Source organism: Geotrypetes seraphini, chromosome 7, assembly GCF_902459505.1.
Source record: "Geotrypetes seraphini chromosome 7, aGeoSer1.1, whole genome shotgun sequence".
Classification (NCBI taxonomy): domain Eukaryota; kingdom Metazoa; phylum Chordata; class Amphibia; order Gymnophiona; family Dermophiidae; genus Geotrypetes; species Geotrypetes seraphini.
In genome coordinates, this window is record NC_047090.1 from 76430791 (window position 1) to 76453731 (window position 22941).

A 22941-nucleotide genomic window follows, 5' to 3' on the forward strand; every position below is an offset into this window, starting at 1 on the left:
ATGCAGCATTCCCCTTTTTATCCCTGTTCCTATGCTCCCATCCATGCCCAAAATCTCCCCTCATTTTGTATATCTTCCTATGTCCAGTTTCTCCCCTCTCTTACTCTTTTACACCAATGTCTCTCTCACACTCTTTCCTCCCTCCCTCCGCTATATTCAATATTTCACTCACTCTTCCTTCATCCTCTTTGTTCAACTTTTCTCTTTCCCTTCCCTTCTTTCTCTTCCTCCCTGCAGGTCCAGCACCACTCTCCCTTCCCTCTAGCCCCCTTCTCATGAGTCCAATACCTCTAACACCTCCCTTCAGCGCCCAGGTGTGGGTGTGAAACATCTCCCTTCTCTCCTCCTCCAGTTCACCTACCACATGGGCCCAGCACCTCTTTTGCTTCCCCCCAATCTCCAAACCAAATCCAGCATCTGTCTCCCTTCCCTTCAGCTCCAAGCAGTCCAGCCCAAGCAACCCCCCTCTCCCTTCATGGATGCAGCAGCAGCCCCCCCCATGCAAGTCCAGCAGCCCCCCTCCCTCCCTATCACAGGTCCAACAGCCCTCCTCCCTCGCTCCCAATCATGGATCAAAAAAGGTAAAAAACAAAAAACAAAACCTGCGACTCCTCTGGATCGGTCCCTTTGCGGCTCTCGCCAAGGGCCTACCAGCGAAACCAGAAGTTACATCGGAAGGAGGGACTCGGACAGAAGAAGGTCCCAGAGTAGGCCTGCAATGTTGCCTCTTTGTCAACGAAGCTTCTAAGAGGCTGGTAGGCCCTTGGCGGGAGGCGATCGGGAGCAAGGGAGGGAGGGTGCGAGGGAGGGGGCTGTTGGACTCGCGTGAGGGGTCGGAAGGGAGGTGACTCACGGCAGATCCTTTACTGAGGGAACAAGGTCATTTACTGCTCCAAGCAGCAGTGAAAAGCCTTATTCCCGCACCCTCAACAAACAGCCGATTTTTCCGTTCCTGCAGGTTTGACATGGGAAACAGCACCCATATCATTCTCTAGCCAGCACTTGCACTGCTCACTCTTTGGCAAGTTAGTGCCAAAATGGCCCCTATTCCTGTAGCCACCATCAAGGGAATGCTGTCAGAGGCATCCCAAATTGGTCTCTTCTGGATTGTCCAGTAAGGCTCTAGGACCAAATCACAAGTCTCACCATTACCCATAGGGCATGAGCCAGCCAGGCTGCTGCGACACTATCTGCCACATGTCCGACATTTCCACCCACTCAGCATTTGATCCATGTTTGCCCACTGCTACTCCCTACTAAATCTAAGCCCAAACTCATCATAGACTAGTTCTTCCTTCCTCTTGCTGGGAAGGGCCTCTGGCCTCTGAGCAGGCTCTGTACTGCTAAGCAGCCTTCCTCTTTCTCTCTCTTTTTTAACAAACTTAATTCCTCCAGCCTAAAGGCTAAAAAGCAAAGGAAATAAGGTCAATTAGTTAAAAAATTTTTTTTTTTTAAGAAACAGGCTCTGCTATGGTAGAACCAGTGAGGGAGAGGCAAGCTTATAACCCCTCTCTGCCAGTTCATCTTATTAAGCCCAAACCCATGGGCCAGGCTGAAGGAAAGGAGGTGAACCTCCCAACTCAACTTGGGTAAGATCTGTGGATCAAACAAAGGAGCTAAGGTGCCAAGGATTCAAACGTGAGGCATATCGGCCTACCTATTGTATCCTACTGTACCAGCCTAACATACCAACCTAATGTACAGATAATTGCTGGAGATAGAAAATACTGAGACATTCCATCCTGTACTAGCCCATATAATGTTGATGTCATTGGAATAGTTTGGTATCTATCTCTATCTGCTGGTTGGGAAGGGACATAACCTGTTCTAGACTGGTTGGTCCAGCAGGATAAGGAAACACATAACATGTGTGTTATACTAGGAGTCTAACTAACCATATAATCATGATAACTTGTAGCCAAATTATTTATTCATGGTTGCCCTACCCAGCAGTTACTCAGGCACTCTAATAAAAGTTTAAAAATTTGAACTACAAGATTCAAAACACTTTAGAATAGAAACTGAACCAGAATTGAGGTGATTCATTTAAGTCAATTGATTCCCACCACAACCAGATGGTTACTGCAGTGAGCTGAGAACCTGGGGAACTGGGTTCGATTCTAACTGCAGGTCCTTGTGACCCTGGGCAAGTAACTTAACCCTTCATTGCCCCAGGTACATAACTTAGATTGTGAGCCCACTCGGGACAAAAAAGTATCTGCATATATATGTAAACCACTCTGATTGTATCCACAGAAAGGCGGTATATCAAATCCATGAACCTTGAGCACCCCCGCTTGATGATGCCTTTTCTGTTATTAAATATGCAGTCTATCAACAATATGTCCTACCTCTGGATTCAGCAGGTCTCAGATTGGCGAGAGCCACAATCTGGTGTCCAATCGCAACACACTGCATCATATTGTAACAGCTGTCCTTACCACCACTAGAAGGGATGAAAAAGCAAAAAGCAGTAGCAGCCAAAATACTATGTATATTTATAAGTCCAAAGACTACAATACACTAGAGTCAGAAACTTAGGGCTCCTTTTACGAAGGTGCACTAAGCGTTTTAGCGCACACACAGATTAGCGCGCACTAGCCAAAAATCTACCGCCTGCTCAAAAGGAGGCAGCAGTTAGCGCGCATGGTAATTTAGCATGAGCTATTCCGTGTGTTAAGGCCCTAACGCACTTTCATAAAAGGAGCCCTTAATTACACAAAAACACACGCACAAAATAGCTTCCAATAATTAAGTATTCGCTATTCCGTGTGTTAAGGCCCTAACGCACTTTCGTAAAAGGAGCCCTTAATTACACAAAAACACACGCACAAAATAGCTTCCAATACTTAAGTATTCAACAGTGGAACCTAATGGTTTGAATTTACAGATCGAGTGGTCAACATTCTGATGATGATGTCATTTGGAGCCTTCATTTGACTTGTCATCATTAGATGAAATGGTTTATGGGAGATTTTGAAAGGTTGGCGTTTTCTCTTTCCCATCGCCATTTTGCCCTTATGCCAAGAAACAAATCTTTCCCCTGACACAGTAGAAGCAAAACAAGGATTCCCTGTTGGGTTTCTTCAGCTACTGAATGGCAGCTGATGGACTTTAATTTACATGAAGCTAAGTTATAAAGAGATTATGTACTTACCTCGATAATATCTTTTCCAGTAATAGGTGAGACATTCTAGACAAGTGAGTTGTATCCCAATGGCTGCATGCCATATACACTTCTCCCTCGTTATTCGCGGGGGATACGGGCAGAGCCGGACCGCGAATGGCAAAAAAACGCGATTATTCGGCTCTGAACCACCCCCACCTCCCTGCTGCATTCCCGGCCTTACCTGGTGGTCTAGAGACTACGATGGGAACTCCCTACAGCCATTTCCTCATGGCGATCTGCACGGGGCAGGAGTGTAGGAAGATTGCTCCTGCCCTGAAAGCCCTCTAGACCACCAGGTAAGGCCGGGAAGGCGGCAGGGAGGTAAAAAATATGTTTTTTTAAAAATTTTCCCCCTCCCCAGAAAAAAATCACGATTATGTGAAATCGCAAGTGCAGAAACCGCGAATGGGGAGGGGGAAGTGTACTGAAGGAAACCACTCGGGGATTTTTTTTGTGACTCTCCTTTACTTTACTAGGAGCTATATTACCACCTACAGTTAGTACCCAAGCACTGAGAGCTCCCACAGTCAATGTGAAGTAGACACAGCAAAGGGGAAATTTCCTAAAACAACTGTTAGAACTGTCCAACATGTAATCTCAAATTGAAACAGACAACAAAGGCATCAAAAGAACTCAGGAAAGAACCCTGCATGCACAGAAACATATATATAGAATTCAGGGCTGACTAGCATACAAGAGTAACTTAGAGAAGCATAAACAGAATGAGACAGTAGGCAGGCACAGGAAAGGCAGGGCGGGAGTCTAAAATGTCTCGCCTATCTACTAGAAAAGATCAAGGTAAGGACATAATCTCATTTTCCAGTGCAACAGGTGAGACATTCTAGACAAGTGGGACGTACAAAAGCAGTCCCAAAGAGCTAGGGCAGGGTGACTGTGCCAGCCCCCAAGACCGAGGACCTGAAGGCAGAGTCCTGTCTTGCCACCACATCCACTCGGAAAAATTTAGCAAACGCGTGCCAAGTGGATCACGTCGCTGTCCTGCAAATCTCCTCTGGAGAGAACGCTCTAGCTTCGGCCCACAAAGAAGCCAAACTTCTGGTAGAATGTGCCTTTACAGAGATGGGAGACTGTTTCTCAGAAAGAATGTAGGCTGACAAAATGGCCTTTCAGATCCATCAGGAAATAGTGGTCTTGGAAACGTGAGTGCTCCGCTTAGAAGAATGAGTCAGCACAAACAGATGGTCAGAGAAGAAACTCATTAGTAAACACCAGATAATGTAGAAGAACCCTACGCACGTCCAATTTCCTCAAGATGTGATCCTGATGCACCTCCTGATTAACATGGAAAGCCGAAACCACCTTCGGGAGAAAGAAGGTGACCGTGTGCAAGGAAATCTCAGTATCTGATATCCATAGGAAGGGCTTTTGACAAGAAAGAGCCTGGAGCTCTGGCACACGTCTCACAGAAGTAATGGCGACCAGAAAAACTATCTGGAGCGTCAAGTCCAAGAGGGAACCGTCTCTCAGAGGCTCAAAAGGAGCATTGGTAAGGCAATACAGAACCAAGTTCAGTTCCCAAGAAGGGAATGGTGGATTGATCAGAGGTCTAATGCAACGAGCACCTTTCAGAAATCTGGCGATGTTCAGTTGAGACACAAGTGAGGAAGAACGATCCAATTTGGGATCCTCCACTTGGACCGAACCTTGTATAAGAAGGAAAAATTATCTCTTACCTGTTAATTTTCTTTCCTTTAGACACAGCAGATGAATCAAGAGACTAGTGGGATAGCACACATCTACCAGCAGGTGGAGATAGAGAACTGATTCGCAGGTGTGTATCTTGGATGGAGTCCCTCTTGCCAGTCAGTATCGCTTAATGTCCAAGCATCCGGACAATGCAGTTGCAATCTAGCAAGCTTCTTTCCCATAAGCAAAATAAATCCTGACCCCAACCATGAGACAGCACTTGCGAGAGAAAAATTCAGGAATAATACCGATCGGGTAGGGCTCTGGATTCATCTGCTGCATCTAAAGGAAAAAAAATTAAAAGGTAGGACATAATTTTTCCTTCCTTAACGTTGTCAGCAGATGAATCCAGAAACTAGTGGGATGTAGCAAAGCAACCTCAACTCGGGTGAGGCAAACATGCCGCTTCCGCGAGCACCGAAGCATCTAAGGACGCCTCCGTGTGCTCTGCCACATCCAAGCGGTAATGCCTAGAAAACGTGTTGGAAGATGACCAAGTGGCTGCCCTACAAATCTCTTCCAGGGAAAACCCCCTGGACTCTGCCCAAGACGTAGCCATTGCTTTCATCAAATGAGCATGTAGAACCTCTGGCACCCGCTTACCCGCCAACAAATAAGTGGAAGAAATAGCCTCTCGGACCCAACAAGCCACCAAGCCTTGGAAGCTGCCAAACCTTTTCTAGGACCCGAAAAGAGCACAAAGAGGTGATCCAAACGCAGAAAATCATTAGTAACTTGAAGATAGTGCAAGAGCATTCTCCTTACATCGAGCAAATGCAAGGCAGGAAACCTCGACCCCAATCCTCTTTCCTAAAGGACGGTAGAAAGAGGACCTGATTGACATGAAAAGGAGACACCACTTTTGGAAGAAAGGAAGGAACAGTTCGAATCGAAACTCTGGCCTCCGAAAAACGTAAGAATGGATCCCTGCAGGACAATGCCTGCAACTCAGATACCCGCCTGGCCGAAGCCAGGGCCACCAGAAAAATCACCTTTAAGGTAACATCCTTGAGTGTCGCGTTATCCAAAGGCTCGAAAGGCACCCCTTGTAAACCTCTAAGGACCACCTTCAGACTCCAATCCAGACATGGCCTCTGCAAAGGTGGCCTAATGCAGTTAACCCCCTTAAGGAACCGTACTACATCAGGGTGAGACCCTATGAGCAAACCAGACACCTTCCCTCTGTAACAGGCAATAGCCGCTCCCTGAATGGAATTGTAGGCCAATCCTTTAGCAACCCCTTCTTGCAGGAAGGAAAGAATCTGAGACAGGGAAGCCTGAAAAGGAAGAAACTCTAATTGAATGCACCAAGCTTCAAACACTCGCCAGATCCTAGCATAACTCGTAGAAGTAGATCTCTTGTTTGCCTGCAGCAGAGTAGAGATAACCTGCTCGGAATACCCCCTACGCTGCAGCCTCGACTGTTAAATAACCAGGCCATAAGACCACAGCGGAAAGGAGCATCCCCCTGAACCTACTCCTGTGGGACACAAATGGATGACAGGATGGCAACCGAAACAGTGACTGGTGACCACCTCCCCCAAGGAGTCTAACCTGAGGGCTGTGGACAACCCTGAAATATCTACCCCGCTGCACCAGAGAAGCGAGCCGAATGAAGCAACACGTGTCCCTTCACTGGCCGGAGAGGTAACTCCTTCAACAGGCGCTTTGGGGCCCTTGGAGGACCAAGGGCCTACCCTACTTCCCGAGCCTGCTCCCCGTGCCTGCTGGGGAGCCAGGGAACTCACTGCATGGGAATGAAAGGACATGCCACCTTGAGTCCCCATCTCCTGGGGAACCAAATGACCCACTGGTGGGATCTCAAAACCCCGGAATAGAGCCCTGGGGCCTTCTGACTGAAAGGAACCAGAACTCCTGGCCCTAAGGCTCGCTGGCCCCGGAGTGAACTTCTCACAATCTTCTTTCTGGCCCCCACCCACAGAAATGCCCAGAAAGAATCTGCGCCTGGAAAAAAGCATTCTCAACCGTAACCGTCATGCCCTACACAGAAGACCTCCAGGCTCTACGTAATCTTGGTCCATTCTGCCAGCAATGAGGACAGCTGCCCCCCCCCCCCCCCATTCACTTGGCGGAAGGAGCCAAAACCTCATCATTTTGTAGGTCGTGAAGACTGAGGAGGATCAACCTTCAAGGCCGAGGGTTTGGCAGGGCGAGAAAGTCACCACTGCATAACCCTGGACCTGGCGCTACATGCTGCCAAATAGGAGGCCCTATATCCTGATTTCCCCGGGCTATACCGTCTGGTATCCCAAAAACGCGGCCTAGATGAGGGAGATTGAGGTGCACCTCTGGCCCTATCTTACGTCAACCTCTGAGACTTAGTCTCCAAAATCCTTCACCAATTTCTCCAGGTCCTCTCCAAACAGTAATCTGCCCCTAAAGGGAAATCGTACCAGGCGTAATTTGGAGGTGGCGTCCGCTGCCCAAAGCCGCAGCCATAGGTGCCACCTAGATACTACTGCTAGAGCCATCTGCTTAGCGGAAGTCCTAATCATATCATATAAGGCATCAGCCAGATATGCCAACCCTGACTCCACATTGGGAAAGTTTGGGGACAGAGCCCCACCGGACTCCACCACCCCATCAGTAAACAGCTGGATCCAATGAAGACAGGCCCATGCCGCATAAGAACTCCACACAGCTGCCTGCAGAGTCAGGGCTGCCACATCAAATGAAGACCTTAAACAAGACTCAATCTTCCTATCCTGAGGGTCCCTCAGAGTTATACCTCCCTCAATCGGTAGAGTAGTTTTCCTAATGACTGCCGTCACTAAGGCGTCCACCTTTGGAAGTTGAAATCTATCCTGCTCCTCGAGAGCCACAGGATACAACAAACGCATAGCCCTTGCCACCTTGAGGCCTGACTCAGGTGTAGTCCATTGCTCAGAAATCAACTCCTGCATGGCCTCATGCACAGGAAAGGTCTTATGTGCAGACAGTCCATAGCTTTTGAAATAAAGGCCGCCAGTTCCTCCCTATGGAACAGGCGCAACGCCAAGGGATCATCCCCTCAAGCCTCCTCTACATCCACATCCTGCACCCTGGCCTCTTCCCTGGAACCGAACAGAGGCAGAGGGATGTCCAGGTAAGAAAAGTCCTCAGCCTCTTGGCCCCTTTATGTCCAAACTGTGGCTGTAACACTGCCCCTGGGCTAGGCTTCCCTCGGAGATCCCCCCCCCCCTTCATCCAGGCTCGCCCTCTGCTGCGAAAAAACTTTATGCATCAGAAGCACCAACTCTGGCGAGAGGCTACCTAAGGCCACAAGCCCTTTTGGGGCTGCCGCTCCTTGCGCCAGCACTTCTCCTGCCACCGCAGCTGAGGTGCATGGATGCACCTCCAAAGCTGCGGCCAAAGCCAATCCTGCCTTCTTCTCTCTAAGCGCGTCTTTGGCGTGGGGAGGAGGCGCACCCTCCGGTGCCGAAATAGCCACTGCACCCATGTCTCCCGCGCAGCCGGCCAAACAAATCCCCAAAATAGAGCAGCATTTCCCGCACTGCAAGCAGTGTTTCACTGCCTCTACTGCCATTTCCCCCCCCCCCCCCATGCAAATAATACACAGCGGTACTCACGTGCTCCTGTCCTAAAAGGCCCACTCCAGCACTAAAGCCACAACACTGTGCTGGCAAACCTGGTCCAAGCCAAACAGCAGGGGGTTTTTTTCCTATGGGAAAGAAGCCCTCCAGACCAGGAAACTTTCTCCATGGATGGTGAGGGTAGGGAAGACCTGGGAGGGCCCAGGTGTTGCCCCCAAATTCGGAACGGTAATCTGCCGACACCCCTAAACTTAACTGGAGCCTAAGCAGCAGGAGAAACAGCCTTCCACACAGGAGCCCTCAGAGATCCAGGAACAGCAACCATCCAACCTGCTAGAGATAGAGCATACTGACTGGCAAGAGGGACTTCATCCAAGATATACACCTGTGAATCAGTTCTCTATCTCCACCTGCTGGTAGGTGTGTGCTAGCCCACTAGTCTCTGGATTCATCTGCCGACGACGCTAAGGAATGTCCAGATGTGCGCAGAACCTCAGGCCACGACCCCAGCGTAGACGCATCATATCTGCATATCACGGCTTATGAGGCTAGTTCGGAGCCATCAGAATGATTTTGGCCGTGATGGGCCGCAATCCTCCAAACGACTCGGCCAATCATGGGCCAGGGAGGAAAAATATACAGAAGAACTCCCTGTGGCCATGGCTGAACTAGAGCGTCAAGACCCTCCCTTCCGGGCTCAGCTCTTCGACTGAAGAAGTGATCTGCCTTCCTGTTTTGAGCTGTGGCCATAAGGTTGAAGCGAAGCTGATCCCAGCACCCTACAATGGCTTAGAACACCGCTAAGGACAGCAACCACTTACCTGGGTCCAGAGTCTGTCTGCTGAGAAAGTCTACTTGAACATTGTCGACTCCTGCCATATGAGCTGCTGAGAGCACCTGGAGGCGACGTTCCGCTCAGTGGAAGAACAGGCGGGCTTCTAGAGCCAGAGATACATTCTTTGTACCTCCTTGGTAACTTGACATAAGCTACCGCTCTTTGCATTGTTGGAGAAGACCCTAATCACTTGGCACTCCAGAGTCTTCTGCAATCACACCACAGTCAAACGAATGGCCCTCAGCTCCAGCCGTTTGGTCGAACATTTCTTCTGAGAAGGGGTCCAACATCCCTGAATGGGACGATGATTGCAATGGGCTCCACCAGCCTCTAAGGCTAGCATCCGTCATCATAACAACCCAGGAAACAATCCACAGCAGCATGCCTATGGAAAGAGACTACAGAAGGAGCCACCAATTCATGCTGGCTCTGGCCTCCAGAGTTCAAGGAAGAGAGGTCTGTAACACATCCTTGTGCGCAGCCCAGTGGGAGAGCAATGCATCCTGGAAAAGATGCATGTGTGCCCTTGCCCATGGCACTACATCTAGTGTGGCGCCATGGACCCCAGGACCTGAAGATAGTCCCAGAATGAGGGAGCTGCCTTGTCCAGAAGTGAAGAAATCTGAGCACACAGCTTCTGTCTACGTACTTCTAGAAGATAGACGCAGTCCGCTGCCATGTCGAACAGAACACCCACGTACTTCAGTGATTGCATGGTTAACAAATTACTATTTCTGTAATTCGCAATCCACCCAAGGTCCTCTAGTATCTGGATCACCTAAGAACATAAGAATGGCCTTAATGGATCAGACCAATGATCCATCTAGCCCAGTATCCCGTCTTCACAGAGGCTAATCCAGGTCACAAGTACCTGGCAAAACCCCAAATAGTATGATCCACAGTGCGCTGACTCTTGGCAAATAAGGGGGCTCTGATCAGCTAGTCGTCCAAGTACAGGTGCACCTGCACACTTATTTTCCTCAAATGAGCTACCACAACCACCAGTACCTTGGTGACGGTCTGAGGAGCCATTGCGAGGCCTAACAGCAGAGCCAAGAATTGGTAATGATTTTCCAAAACATGGAAGAGCAGAAATTTGCAGTGAGCTGGTAACAGCTGCTATGACAGACCATAGGGTCTCCATACGATCACAGAATACTGAGATTCTCATTCACTTGCGTAAGATCCTGAATAGGCCTCCAATTGTCAGAGCCTTTCTTTGCACAATAAAGCATATGGAGTATCTGCCTGAGCCCGAGAGATCAGGTGGCACAGGCACTATGGTCTGAATATCCAGCAATCTTTGAACAGTGGCTTGCACTCTGACCGCTTTGTCTGGCGCCCCGCAGGAGAGTCCACGAACCAATCCATCACAAGCAAGGCAAATTCCAACTTGTAGCTTGATCAAATAGAGAGGCATAATCAAAACATGCATTTAAGTCCGATTTGGATGACGCTACATGCCCAAAGTCGGTAGTGGGAAAATGCCCATTTTCAAAAAAATATGTCTAGAATTTTTTTTTTCAAAAAACATCTATCTGGACATTGTCACAACCCCAGCCTCAAGACTAGGGTTGTGCCAGGTCTATCTCCCCCAAATACAAGCCTTACCCTGAAAAGGGCTAACCAGGGTGATAGGCTAAGATCAGACAAACAGATAGGGTCTGAGTTCCTATCAAACCACCAGGTTACAGAACCCTGGGGAGGGGAAGATGAGAGGGAGAACAGCCTGAAGCAACAGGAGGTGCCTTACAAAAAAGAACAGCCTAAGAGGCAGGCTCACAGCTCAGCTAAGGCACAACTGCTGGGCCCAATTAAGGCTAATCAGAAAGATCAGCAGAAGCAACAGGTTGTCCCTTCCCCTTGCAGGATAGGGTGTGTCCAGCTCAGGGCTTTAGAGGCTGTGCTTAGGAAGAACAAGTCAGTCTGCCCTGGGTCAGCCCAGGAAGGAGGCTCGAGGGACTGGGCTCCTGAGTCATCAGAGTCAGGACATTGAGATAGCAGATGTAACCACTGTCCCTGAGACCAACCAGCCAGGACACCATAGAGCTTATGGATACCTCCCTGGGACCAGAGGAAATACACATGGATCAAAGCTAAGTTGGATTTCCTTGCTGTTTGTTTGCTTTTGAATTTCTGTTTTTATTTTCTTCTGGGGCTGCCTGGAAGCACAAGGCAAGTGCAGACAGCGTGAGCAGTGCTAGGCTCACGGCTGCAGGTGTGCCTTATTGCCTGAGACAGAGAAGAAAGTGTTTATTTTGAACATTTTTGACTTTTGCCTTTTTCTATTTTGAGAGGACTTTGACAATGACTGTGTGAAAGGGGTAGTGGCGTGGGGAGAATCCACATAAGATCCTCAGGGTGGGATTGTGGGGCCAATTATTTGGCAATCTTTAAATAAAGTGGATTCAGCTACTCCCCTCCCCCACCAACTACCTGTTAAGTTGGCTGGGGTAGGCCTGCTAAAAACCAGGCCTAGGCAGCACGTTCTGAGAGTGTTTAAAACACGGCGAATAACCAGTATAAAGGCTGGGTAGTTTTTGTAGCCTTATTTTGCCCTTTTGAACTGTGGGACTGTTAGGGCAAAGCTACAACTCAGCCACTGGGGCGCTTACCTGCAAGAAAGGTGTGGGCTATGTTTTTGGTAAGCCCGGATTTTCTGTTTGTTTGAATTCAAAGACTAAACTGTAGCAGGGGCTACTTGGGAAAATAAAGTTGGACTCAAAGTTTTATTGAAAAACTTTAGTGTTCCTGACCTTTTACTTTATTTTACTCTTAAGAACCAGCAGGACCTTCAACTTCCTTTGAAGGCACGTCGAGCTCGGTGTTTGCTGAGCCCTGGTCGGGAGCCAGTTGCAAAACCCGGCACCGGCAGGCTCACAACATACAGGCTATTGTTCATCCAGACCGCCAGTACATCTATGTTTATACTGCATTTTCGACCAAAATTTCATCCAAGTCCCAAACACCCACAACAAGACCATTTGGACATGGGAGGGGCCAATCGTTTTGTGTGGGAGGTCGTAACATAAATGACGTTGTGAGGGAATAGTTGAGAGATGCTGATTATTTGATCATAGTATTCTTGAGGAACTACATGGAATAATTAATCTATATACCCTGCAGTATGGAAATTTTTTATTTTAAATGTGAGAAGTAAAATTTTATAGGTAATTCTGTGAGAAAGTGTTAGCCAGTGAAAAAGCTTTTATCAAAAGAGGAGTCGCATGGCTGAAGGTTTTTGCTTTAAAAATAAGAGTTTAATGGCCATATTTTGGATAATCTGAAATTGTCTTACTGATTGATTCTTTGATATAGCCTGTTATATTCAAGCTTTGAATCAATTGTTTGATTTCTGCCATAGTCGGAATAGAGAATGTTGGGAGTTTGCTGAAGATGCTGATAATGGATTTGAGGTGGTCTGTGTTGACGAGTTTATAAGATGACTATGTAGCCGTTTTGTCTGTGAAGTAAAAGGCAAGATCTTGGACTGATGATCTGTGTTGTCCATATTTGGTTTTTTTATTTGATGTGAGTGATTTAAATGTTTGAATAGAAAGTTGAAGTATTTTTAGTTTTGGAGATGATGGAGTTTTGAGTAATATTTCTTTTTTGCCAAAGTTATAGCCTGTTTATAGTGATTTGCTTTTTCTTTGTAAAGATTTAATGAGGATGTGGATTTATCTCATCTCAATCGTCTTTCTGTGGAAAGTAACTTATCGTTTGAGTAATGTTAACTCTGCAGTATACCGGAAGGGGTGTGTGTAGATTTTGCACCATTTCCTTCATTTCTATTTTCACACCTTATACGATAATCTGCATTTAAAGTCTCAAACAATCTTATGGAACTTGAGCTCAAAGAGTTATTTAGTCCCCAGACATACAACTCTTTTTGTCTAATTATTTCCAAATTTAATTGGGTTCAAAAGAATAAATGTTAGATTGTTAGAGATCCTTACATGAAAATACACTAACGGAATCCCTCAAGTCCAAAATAAAATACAAATACAGAGCCAGCAATGCTCAAAATGTATAGTATGTAATCACAAATTAGCAAAACATACAGATAAAATTGAAATGGAAACCCTGAGAAACCAGACTCTGCATGCAGTTTCTCAAGGCAACACTTTAGATGTACTGTACTGTGCAAAATATACAAATGTGTAAGTGCTGTACCCTGGATCCCCCAACCCTCTCTCTCTTTCTCTCTCCAGTCAATCCCTCAGTTCCCAACTCCTTACTCAAATAAATCCCTGAATTCACTTTCTTCTCCAAGGCATCTTTCTTCCTTGCACTTCAACACTCCCACTGAAATGCCAGCTCCATCCCTCTTCAACACCCTTGCCCATCATTAAAGCTCCCTTTTATGAAGCTGTTTTAGAATTTTTTTTATTGCAAGTCTCTGCAGTAAAAGCTCTGATGCTCTTATGAATTCTATGAGCATTGGAGCTTTTACCGCAGCAGCCTGCAATAAAAAACCCTAACACAGCTTCATAAAAGGGGCCTAAATCACACTGTTCTGTAGCATCTCTTGTCCTCCATTCCCTCTGCTGTACACACCCCACTTGGAGTTGCTGTCTTGTTCCTGCTCTCTATCCCCCTTCCCTCCATCTTTCAGTTTCATAACTCCCTGCACAACAAAAATTGCCCACCCCATCCATGTATACAGCTGAGCGTAGGACTGGACTGACACACATATTTGGTTACAATGACTGTGACTCAAAGAGCTCAGGGCTTTTCAGGGGTGTATCATGCATGCCACTGTTAAGAAAAACACACATCAAGCCACATCAATTCCTTTCTTCCTCTTTCCCCCAACTAAAAAAAACAAACATAAAAAAGCTATCTGCACACAGACTTTAAGTGATTCTTGAAGGTTGGTATGTCTTCCACTAGACAAATCATTTACCTCCTATTACCTGTACCTGGCTCTGACTTGACAGCTTACACACAGCACCGTCTGCATCTCTGCATATTGCTACTAATGAATGTGTCAACTGCCATGCCACCAATACTAGTCTGTATCCAACAACATAAACATAATGCCACAAACATGACTTGCAGTCCTCTGAACCATCTAACATCAGATATCTGAATGCTTATTTTGCAGACTACATATCTGCCTTATTCATGGCCAAAGACAAAACAACAAAATCCAAATAGCACCAAAAGGTTCCACAAAAGGAAATGAAGCAGCAAAACAACAAAAAGAAGTGATGCGGCAGAGGAAAGGCCCTGTTGGGGCTGGCCAGAAAAAGCCTGTTTACTGGAGCTTCCTCTGCTCTCCAGCTGACGCTACAGCTTTGGGGGAGTGAGGGAGGGTTTGTCAGGATCAGCCGCCTGCTGCTTCAGGAATGGAGGAAGATTTGTGGCTGTAACAATGCTTCGGGAGCTGGAGGAAGGGAGATTTGTGGCTGCTGCTGATGCCCCTGGGGCAGGAGGGAGGGAGGGGGGGTTGTTGGGTCAGAAGAATGCCAGTTAATTGAATATTGGTTAACTGAGATTCTACTGTAATAGGAATTTTAAGTAATCAGCCCCATGCAGAAAAGTACACAGAAGATTATTTATTTATTTATTTATTCATTCATTCATTCAATTTTCTATACCGTTCTTCCAGGGGAGCTCAGAATGGTTTACATGCATTTATTCAAGTACTCACCCTCTCTGTCCCGGCGAGCTCACAATCTATCTAACATACCTGGGGCAATGGGGGGGGGGGATTAAGTGACTTGCCCAGGGTCACAAGGAGCAGCGTGGGTTTGAACCTACAACCTCAGGGTGCTAAGGCTATAGCTTTAACCACTGCGCCACACTCTCTCCTTTAATGGAACCGCAAAGCAAGAACTTGTTCACCATGTCTGAGAAAGCGTAAATCAGTTAAATCATTCTTCTGTAGTAGTATCTGTGAAAAATTAATGCCAGTTTTCTTTTTGCTGTGAACATAACAGCAACCATAACTTTTTAAGACAGAACAAAAGGGCATAGTTCTGCACACAGTTCCAGGCAAAAAAAAAGAACTGTATCCAAAGATATACTGGCAAGTTGCATATATATCAGGATAGCAAAAATTTTAAGTGACAAAAATTTTTGTGATGTTAATATTTACCTAATTTTATTTTATAATTTCTTACATAGCTACCAGGTTCACAGGCACTATCAAAGCAATGCCCATTCAGAAACAGTATGTATTTCTCTGTCCTTCAATGGGTCACAATCTGAGTTTGTATCTTGTTACAACAGGGGGGTGAATTAAGTGGCTTGTTCAAGGTCAGCAAGAGCAGTAGTGGGATTTCAAATCTGGCTACTCGCACATGCGCAGATGTGTCCCAACGCTTTCGTTTTGTTCAGACATGCGCGCAGTAATTACTACCTTCAGTGCAGAAGTTTGTGTGCATGTGCGTATGATTAACTTATTGGATCAATGAGCAAAACTTTTGCATTACAGTCGAGTTAGATGGGCTCAGCCATCAATATGCAGCTCTAACGCACGGTTTCTGCATTGACCCCTCAAACCTGCGGCCAACACCCGGCAATATCGAGTAGGGGAGGCAGATGCACACAGCCTGCCTCTGGATATTTACAGGCAGAGAAATTATGCCGAATATCTTGAGTAACTACCAGGTTTTTTTATATTTGATTTTTTTTTAAGCGGGGAGGGGGGGGACTGCATTGAATTAAACAGCAGATAAGCCATCATCTAAGGAGAAAAACACGCAAACTCATATTTAAACAACCTGCACGACTAAATTTTATCCATGGGCAACAAAGCCCCTGTTTGCCGATAGATAAATGGGGTCCTGGTAATATAATTGGGCATTGTCATGATTTCTTAGGACTATTGGTTAAAGCTGCATTTAACCCATTCTATATAGAAGCAGGTTATGCAATGCACCTACAAAAAAAGCACCCGCACACAGCGATACTAAACATGTTATAGTAGATGACGGCAGATAAAGACCCGAATGGTCCATCTAGTCTGCTCAACCTGAAGCTGATAAAGAAAAGGCTGAATTGCATGACAAATATTTCTGTTCCGTATTCACGGCTGAAGTGCTGGGAACGGGACCGCAGACAACAAAAGTGAATAGGTATAAATCCATCCGGTCCATTGTACAAAAAAAGATCAAACACAAGACTAATATTACCTGATCAAAGCCACCACCCTCATAATAAGCAAAAACAAGCTTAGCTGATCTACTTCCGGACTGTACAATATACAAACGACTACCCATCTACGAGCTCACAAGCCATAAGGTATCTCTCCGCTGTCTCCTCCCAGAGTTTTCACAGGCAAGACCCCAGCAAAACCCCAGAGAGGCAGCCACCAGCATGCCTGAATACTAGGAAACATTGTACTGTACGTAATACAATATAGCAACTCAAAAATGAAAATATTCTACGATAACTTAATGAGATACAACGACCTTATTAAAAATAAAATAAAAATTACACTAGGCTGTGCAAAAAGGGGTAAGTGAAGGCAAAACAGGACCGCTCTGGTATCCTTGGCAACGGAAGAGATTTCTGCTGCACCACGTTGATACTGTCAAGAAGACGGAAGTAATGAATGCAAGCAGCATTTCCTTGCAAATGAGAGCTAGCATGCAGCTGTTTAGCGCATGGAAGACACTGAAAGTAGATAGGTAGAATTAAAGAGTATCCAAAAGAGAAATCAGATGAAAACATTCAAATAATTCTGGGAGAAACAGGATATGTGGTACTGGAGTGGTTTAGTGATTAAAGCAGCTAACTCAGTACCCTGAAGTTGTGAGGTTAATTTCCACTGCAGCTCCTTATGACTCTGGGCAAGTCATTTAACACTTCATTGCCCCAGGTATAAAATAAGTACCTGTCTAAAATATGTAAACTGCTTTGATTGTGTACTGTAAACCTCACAGAAAAAGCAGTATACAAGTCCCATTATCCTTACAAAGTTGGTTGTATTTTATCATAGGGTCAGGAATTTTGTTGTCCTTCCCCCCCCAAACACACACACACATTTTTCTTAACACATTTTGCTGTTTGTAGTTCTCATCCCAGTCCTGGGGACATACTTAGCAAGTCAGTATTTTAGGATAACCACAAAGAATATGCATGATATAGACTTGAATACAATGGAGGTAGTACAAGCAAATTTATATCATGCATATTCATTGTGGATATCCTGAAAATCTAACTGCCTAGAAGCTATAGCGTGAACGCCTGTTGGTGAGACACACATACACAGCAGAAAATAGGAGGGTGGGATGACCAGTCCCCATATCCAAAAATATGACAGGCTTTTCACTGAGGCTGAAGCCTCTCACTTTCCTCCCTAGCAATTCTATCTAAGCCTAAAGCTCCTTCAATATGATGTGAACCCTGATTTCATAAAGGTTTCTGACTATTAAAATAACAAACTAGTAGGGCAGAACGCAGAGGGCACAAAATTTCACCCCCATATTACTGTAGCCTTTCAAGACCTGTATCAAATTTTATAATTCCCAACTTAAAGCAACAACAACAATAAAGCTTATTTCTTAAGATGTATTAATAACTCAATCCTGGTAAAAGATTATTTGATATTGTTTCTTACCTTACACACCAGGATCCCTCTACACAGGCTGTCTTTCCCCCCAGTGGAAACATTAGCTTTGTATTTCTTCACTAAAATAGAATTGCTCTGTAATTCTCTAACTTGCACATGCCTATCTGGTTGAGCTCAGTTATCTGATCTAACACATGTATGTAGTTGAAAGTTGTTCAAGATTTTGATGCTAGCTCATAAGGCATTATTTGAATTACACCCATCATATCTCTCAAATTTACCCCCTCTTTTACGAAAGCATAGCGTAGGTTTTAGACCCACCATACACACACACTCTTTCTCAGATCAAACAATCCCCAGCCATACCCTCAGGCTAGCAAACCCCAAATTACTCAGATCCACCCCAATCCCACAGACTCACCTAGATGATAAGAGTCCCTCAGGATATAGGTACAGTATATGATTCCAGACAAAGAATACTGGAGGCTGCTGCTTCCTGTGAGCCATACTTGGTGGTGGTTTGTTTGTTTTGCAACTGTCCATCCAGAAGCACCAGATCTGGTGAAGGAGTACAGGAAGTGATTGCAGATGAATGCATTGGTGACCAGGTGTTTGTCACACATGTGTGATACTACCAGAGTCCAAAGCTGCTGTCTTGCATCTGATTCAAGCAGCTCCAGAGGTAGGAAAGGACTTGAACTGGATGTATAGTAGGAGACACACTAGTGGACCCCTTTTGGGTTTTTTTTCCTCCATAAATTAAAGTGAGAAAAGCCTGGGATCAAGTTTCAAATCCTACTATGTGAAACATAGTGTTCGGGAAGATGGGTAAAATATATATCCCCAGAGAATAAGGATTGAAGAGGGTAGGAAAGGAGAAGTCATAGGAAATGGCAGATTAAAAATGCCCACTGCTGGAGCAGAGATAAGATTTGTCAGAAATCCTTGGGAGACCAAGAGTCTAGGACACAGGAATGTTGGCAGTATGGAAGGCCAGGGAACACAAGCTGCTGGAAGTGCACTGGAGGTCCTGGGAAGCAGAAAGGTCTCGGGGAGGGGTGGTGACAAGGTTGGGGAAGGAGGCCAAGAACTGAAAGCAGGTTTAATTGTCTAATGATTGTGACTGGTAATGTGGGAAGACAGACAACTTACATCCTCTTGGGGAACAGAAGAGGGAGTAGAAACAGGGTATGCATATGGTTATAGGGATCTGAAAAGGGAGGATTTTCTTTACCCTGAAGAAGAAGAATTTGGGTCCTGTTAGCTCTGTAGTGACCAACAAACCAGTGAATTGGGGGGTGCCAAAGGCCAGAAGGACACAGTGGTCAGGTCACAAGAAAGGTAATGGAGGAACCCCTAGGGAATGGTCTAGGTTTGGGAGGATGGATTAGCATACAGGCAGAGCTGATGTGGTAATTAGCCCTAATAGAAACCGAGATAGCATCCCTAAAAAATAAAAAAATGTGGTGCCATAGAGAGGACAGTAAAATATAAATGGCTGCAAGCTTTAGCAAAAGATAAAACAAGGATGGAAGCTTTAGTTGAGGCAGCAAGTTATGTAGAGTAGACTGGCAAGGATCTCAAATTAAAGCAGGGTGACTTGAAGGAGTCCTTCGCCAGGGAGAAAGCTGGCAGGAAGGATTGAAAAGCTCCATTAGAAACTAGAGTCCAAATGTAGGAAAGCCCAGAAGTATAAGGAAGTCAATCATAGCCCACTATAAACCTTAAAAGTGCATTTAGAAAAAGAACAGAGGCTAAGAGCTATGATGGAAACCAAGGTATCAGTTGCAGGTGTTCTTTGGAAAAGAAAGGGCAGTAGCTGAAATCATGGTTTCAAGATATTCAGGTGGAGCAAATCCTTAGATTTAGCTAATATAGCTGAGGACTTTGAGCATGTCTTAGAGAGTAGCAAGCCTAATAGAAGCTCATAAAACCCTGGACGAGCAAGGCAGAGTTGGCCTTGGAAATAAAGGGAGTGTCCCAAGTGAAAGCTCAGAGTGAGAATTAGAAGGGGCCCAGGTGATAACTAGGCAGAGGATTCTAAAATTAACCAAGATGAGATCCTCAGTTAAACCTAACTGTGAAAGACAACAAATGACCCTAAAAAAGGTCAAGGGTAGAATTGACCCAAGTAAAAGCTTATATGGAAGGGGTGAGGGTCAGCAAGAAATCAGCTTAAGAAAGCATAGCACTTGCCAACTCAACTGGTGGCACAGTTCCAAGAGGAACTGGAGTAGGCTCACCAGGAGAAGGAAACCCAGGTGAAAGAGCTGCAGCACTTGTACACTCAGGTATTAGCCAGGTGGCAGGCAAGGCTTTGACAAGGCAGGATATTTAAAGAAAATTACTGAATACCTATAGATGCTGAAAAAGAGGAAAACAGCTCACTGGTTTTTCTTTTGGTATTTCCTTTTAATTACTTGTCGGGACTAGAGGATGGTACTTGAGGAATTCAAGTGGTGGTATTACCATCCTGAGGGAGGAGGCTGCTTAGACTGGAATCTCCCAGTCCTTGTTCAAAGGGAGCCAGCTTGTTTTCACCATTAAAAGAAAATACCCCTAAGAATATAAGAGCATAAGAATAGTCTTACTGGGTCAGACCAATGGTCCATTCTAGCCCAGTATCCTGTCTTCATGGAGGCCAATCCAAGTCACAAGTACCTGGCAAAAACCCAAATAGTAGCAGCATTCCAGCCCACTGATCCAGGGCAAGCAGTGGCTTCTCCCATGTCTGTCTCAACAGTAGACTTTTCTTCCAGGAATTTGTTCTAACCTATTTTAAAACCAGCTACATTAACCACTCTTACCACATCCTCTGGTAACGCGTTTCAGAGTTTAACTATTCTCTGAGTGAAAAAATATCTCCTCCTATTGGTTTTAAAAGTATTACTCTGTAACCTTATCGCGTGTCCCTTAGGGCTCCTTTTACAAAGGTGTGCTAGTGTTTTTAGCGCACGCACCGGATTAGCATGTGCTACCCGATAAACTACCACCTGCTCAAGAGGAGGCGGTAGCGGCTAGTGCGCACATTTTAGCATGTGCTATTCTGCGTGTTAAGGCCCTAACTCACCTTTGTAAAAGGAGCCCCTAGTCTTTATAAATCTTGATGCAGTAAAAAATTGATCCACCTGTACCCATTCTACACCACTCAGAATTTTGAAGACTTCAATCATATCTCCCCTCAGCCATCTCTTTGCCAAGCTGAAGATCCCTAACCTCTTTAGTCTTTCCTTATTTGAGAGTAGTTGCATTCACTTTATCATCTTGGTCGCTCTTCTTTGAACCTTTTTTTTTTAATTATTATTTTATTTAAAACAATATTTTTACACATATGATTAGGTAAATCAGGAAACACAAATACAAAAAGTCAAAAGATATTTTCATATTCATATTATAAAAAAAAGTCCACATCATGAGAGGTATGGCGAGAACTCTAACAAAGTAAAAATAAAAGGAAATATATAGGATAATATAATCCTGATATTAGTGTTTATATATTTTCAGACCTCTAATATTACCCTCCCATCTCATGCTAAAGAAAACTACTAAGGCAATATTGTAATCAAATCAAGTAAATCTTAAATATTCTAATTTTTACCAAGAAGTCTCTCTAGTTGATCAGGTTAAAAAAATATATAGCTCTTGCCTTCAAAAGTATCTAAACACAAGGAAATTTCAAATAGAAAGTTCTATCTTTTAAATTTAGCTGAGGTTTCAGGGCTAAAAAGGTCTTAGCTGGGTAGAATGAGCCACATCAAAAAAGAGTTGAATTTTTTGACCACAGAAACTAAGATCTTTATTACGAAAATATGCTTTTATCACCAAACTTTTATCTAGCTCAGATAAGAAAGTCACCACTAATGTAGCTCTTTTAGAAATATTATCCTGTGAATCCTCCTGAAATGCTGTAAGATTGGGGGTTTCAGGGCCACTCAAAACATCAGTGGTTCCTTCAGCTCCTTCAATGTTGGCCGGCTGGGTCTGCCATCCTCGGAATGGCGGGCCTAGGGCCTGATTGGCACAGGTGCCTAAGGCCCCACCCATAGGAGGGTCCTTAGGCGCCTGGGCCAACCGGAATTGGACCAGTTGCCTAAGACCCCTCCTATGGACATAGCTTTGGGCCAGTAGATTGCTGAACTTGCAGGTAGGCCATTCTCAAAAAAACCTCAATTTGGACTTTTTTTTTTAGCATGGACATTTTCCCTGCTGCCAACGTCAACGTCTACTAACTTAGGCCAAAAGGGGACTTAGACGGTTTTTTTTTATTATGCACCTCCACACTCTCAAATGGTTCATAGACAATGGCGCGAAAGACAAAGGCGCGCGCCAACAACTGAGCGCAAGACAGAGGCGCACGCCGAAGAAAATTACAGTTTTTAGGGGCTCCGATGGGGGGTTTTGTTGGGGAACCCCCCCCCCCACTTTACTTAATAGACATCGCGCCGGCGTTATGGGGGGTTTGGGGGGTTGTAACCCTCCACATTTTACTGTAAACTTAACTTTTTCCCTAAAAACAGGGAAAAAGTTAAGTTTTCAGTAAAATGTGGGGGGTTACAACCCCCCACAATGCCCCCACAATGCGGCGCAATGTCTATTAAGTAAAGTGGGGGGTTCCCCCTCCATGCCCCCCCCCCCGTCGGAGCCCTAAAAACAGTAATTTTGAGCGGCGCACGCCTCCACGCTGCACTCAATTGTCTGGGTGCGCCTTTGTCCCGGCGTGCTTTTGACCTGACACCCTCTCAAATTTGCAGCAATTCTACATAACATTCCTTCAAATTTGCCATCTTTGACGCAGGGGCTGAAATGCGTCAATTTTCAGGGTCAATTATAATAAAAGTCTGCTTATATCTTCCTAAAAGCAATACTGTTTGAAAGAGAAAATTTTACTTTTGGTTTTGCAATGCCATTGTCATAAATGTACAAATTCACCTCAAAGTTAGGAATGCTTAGCAGTGTGACATACATTTTGCATTTATGTTTAATAGTTTGAATACCACTGTATTTCTAACTGTTTTATGCTTGTAATATGTGTTTTTCTGGTGGTGAGTGAGTTTAGTACCAGTTGAAACTATATTTTGTGCTTCATTTGCTGTTCATCCTCCAGTGAAGGCAGCGCAGGTTTTATCAGCTGGTTGTTATGTATAACATT

General features: G+C 45.1%; 1 protein-coding gene across 7 annotated transcripts in view; it reads right to left on the reverse strand.

Moving 5' to 3' along the window:
* The window catches only part of DPH6 (diphthamine biosynthesis 6), a 370732-nt gene that overhangs the window by 227123 nt on the left and 120668 nt on the right, over positions 1-22941 (reverse strand). For 3 of the 7 annotated variants that reach the window (XM_033952065.1, XM_033952071.1, XM_033952072.1), the window contains exons 1-2: positions 18214-19624; positions 2352-2446 (exon numbers count right to left, since the gene is read on the reverse strand). In XM_033952065.1, coding sequence (XP_033807956.1) covers positions 2352-2446; positions 18214-18335 — 217 coding nt within the window. In that variant the 5' untranslated portion in view covers positions 18336-19624. Of the gene's footprint in view, positions 1-2351; positions 2447-10876; positions 10939-15371; positions 15509-16410; positions 16578-18213; positions 19625-22941 lie in introns of those variants that run through there. The other 4 variants (XM_033952066.1, XM_033952067.1, XM_033952069.1 and 1 more) reach the window with 4 other exon arrangements.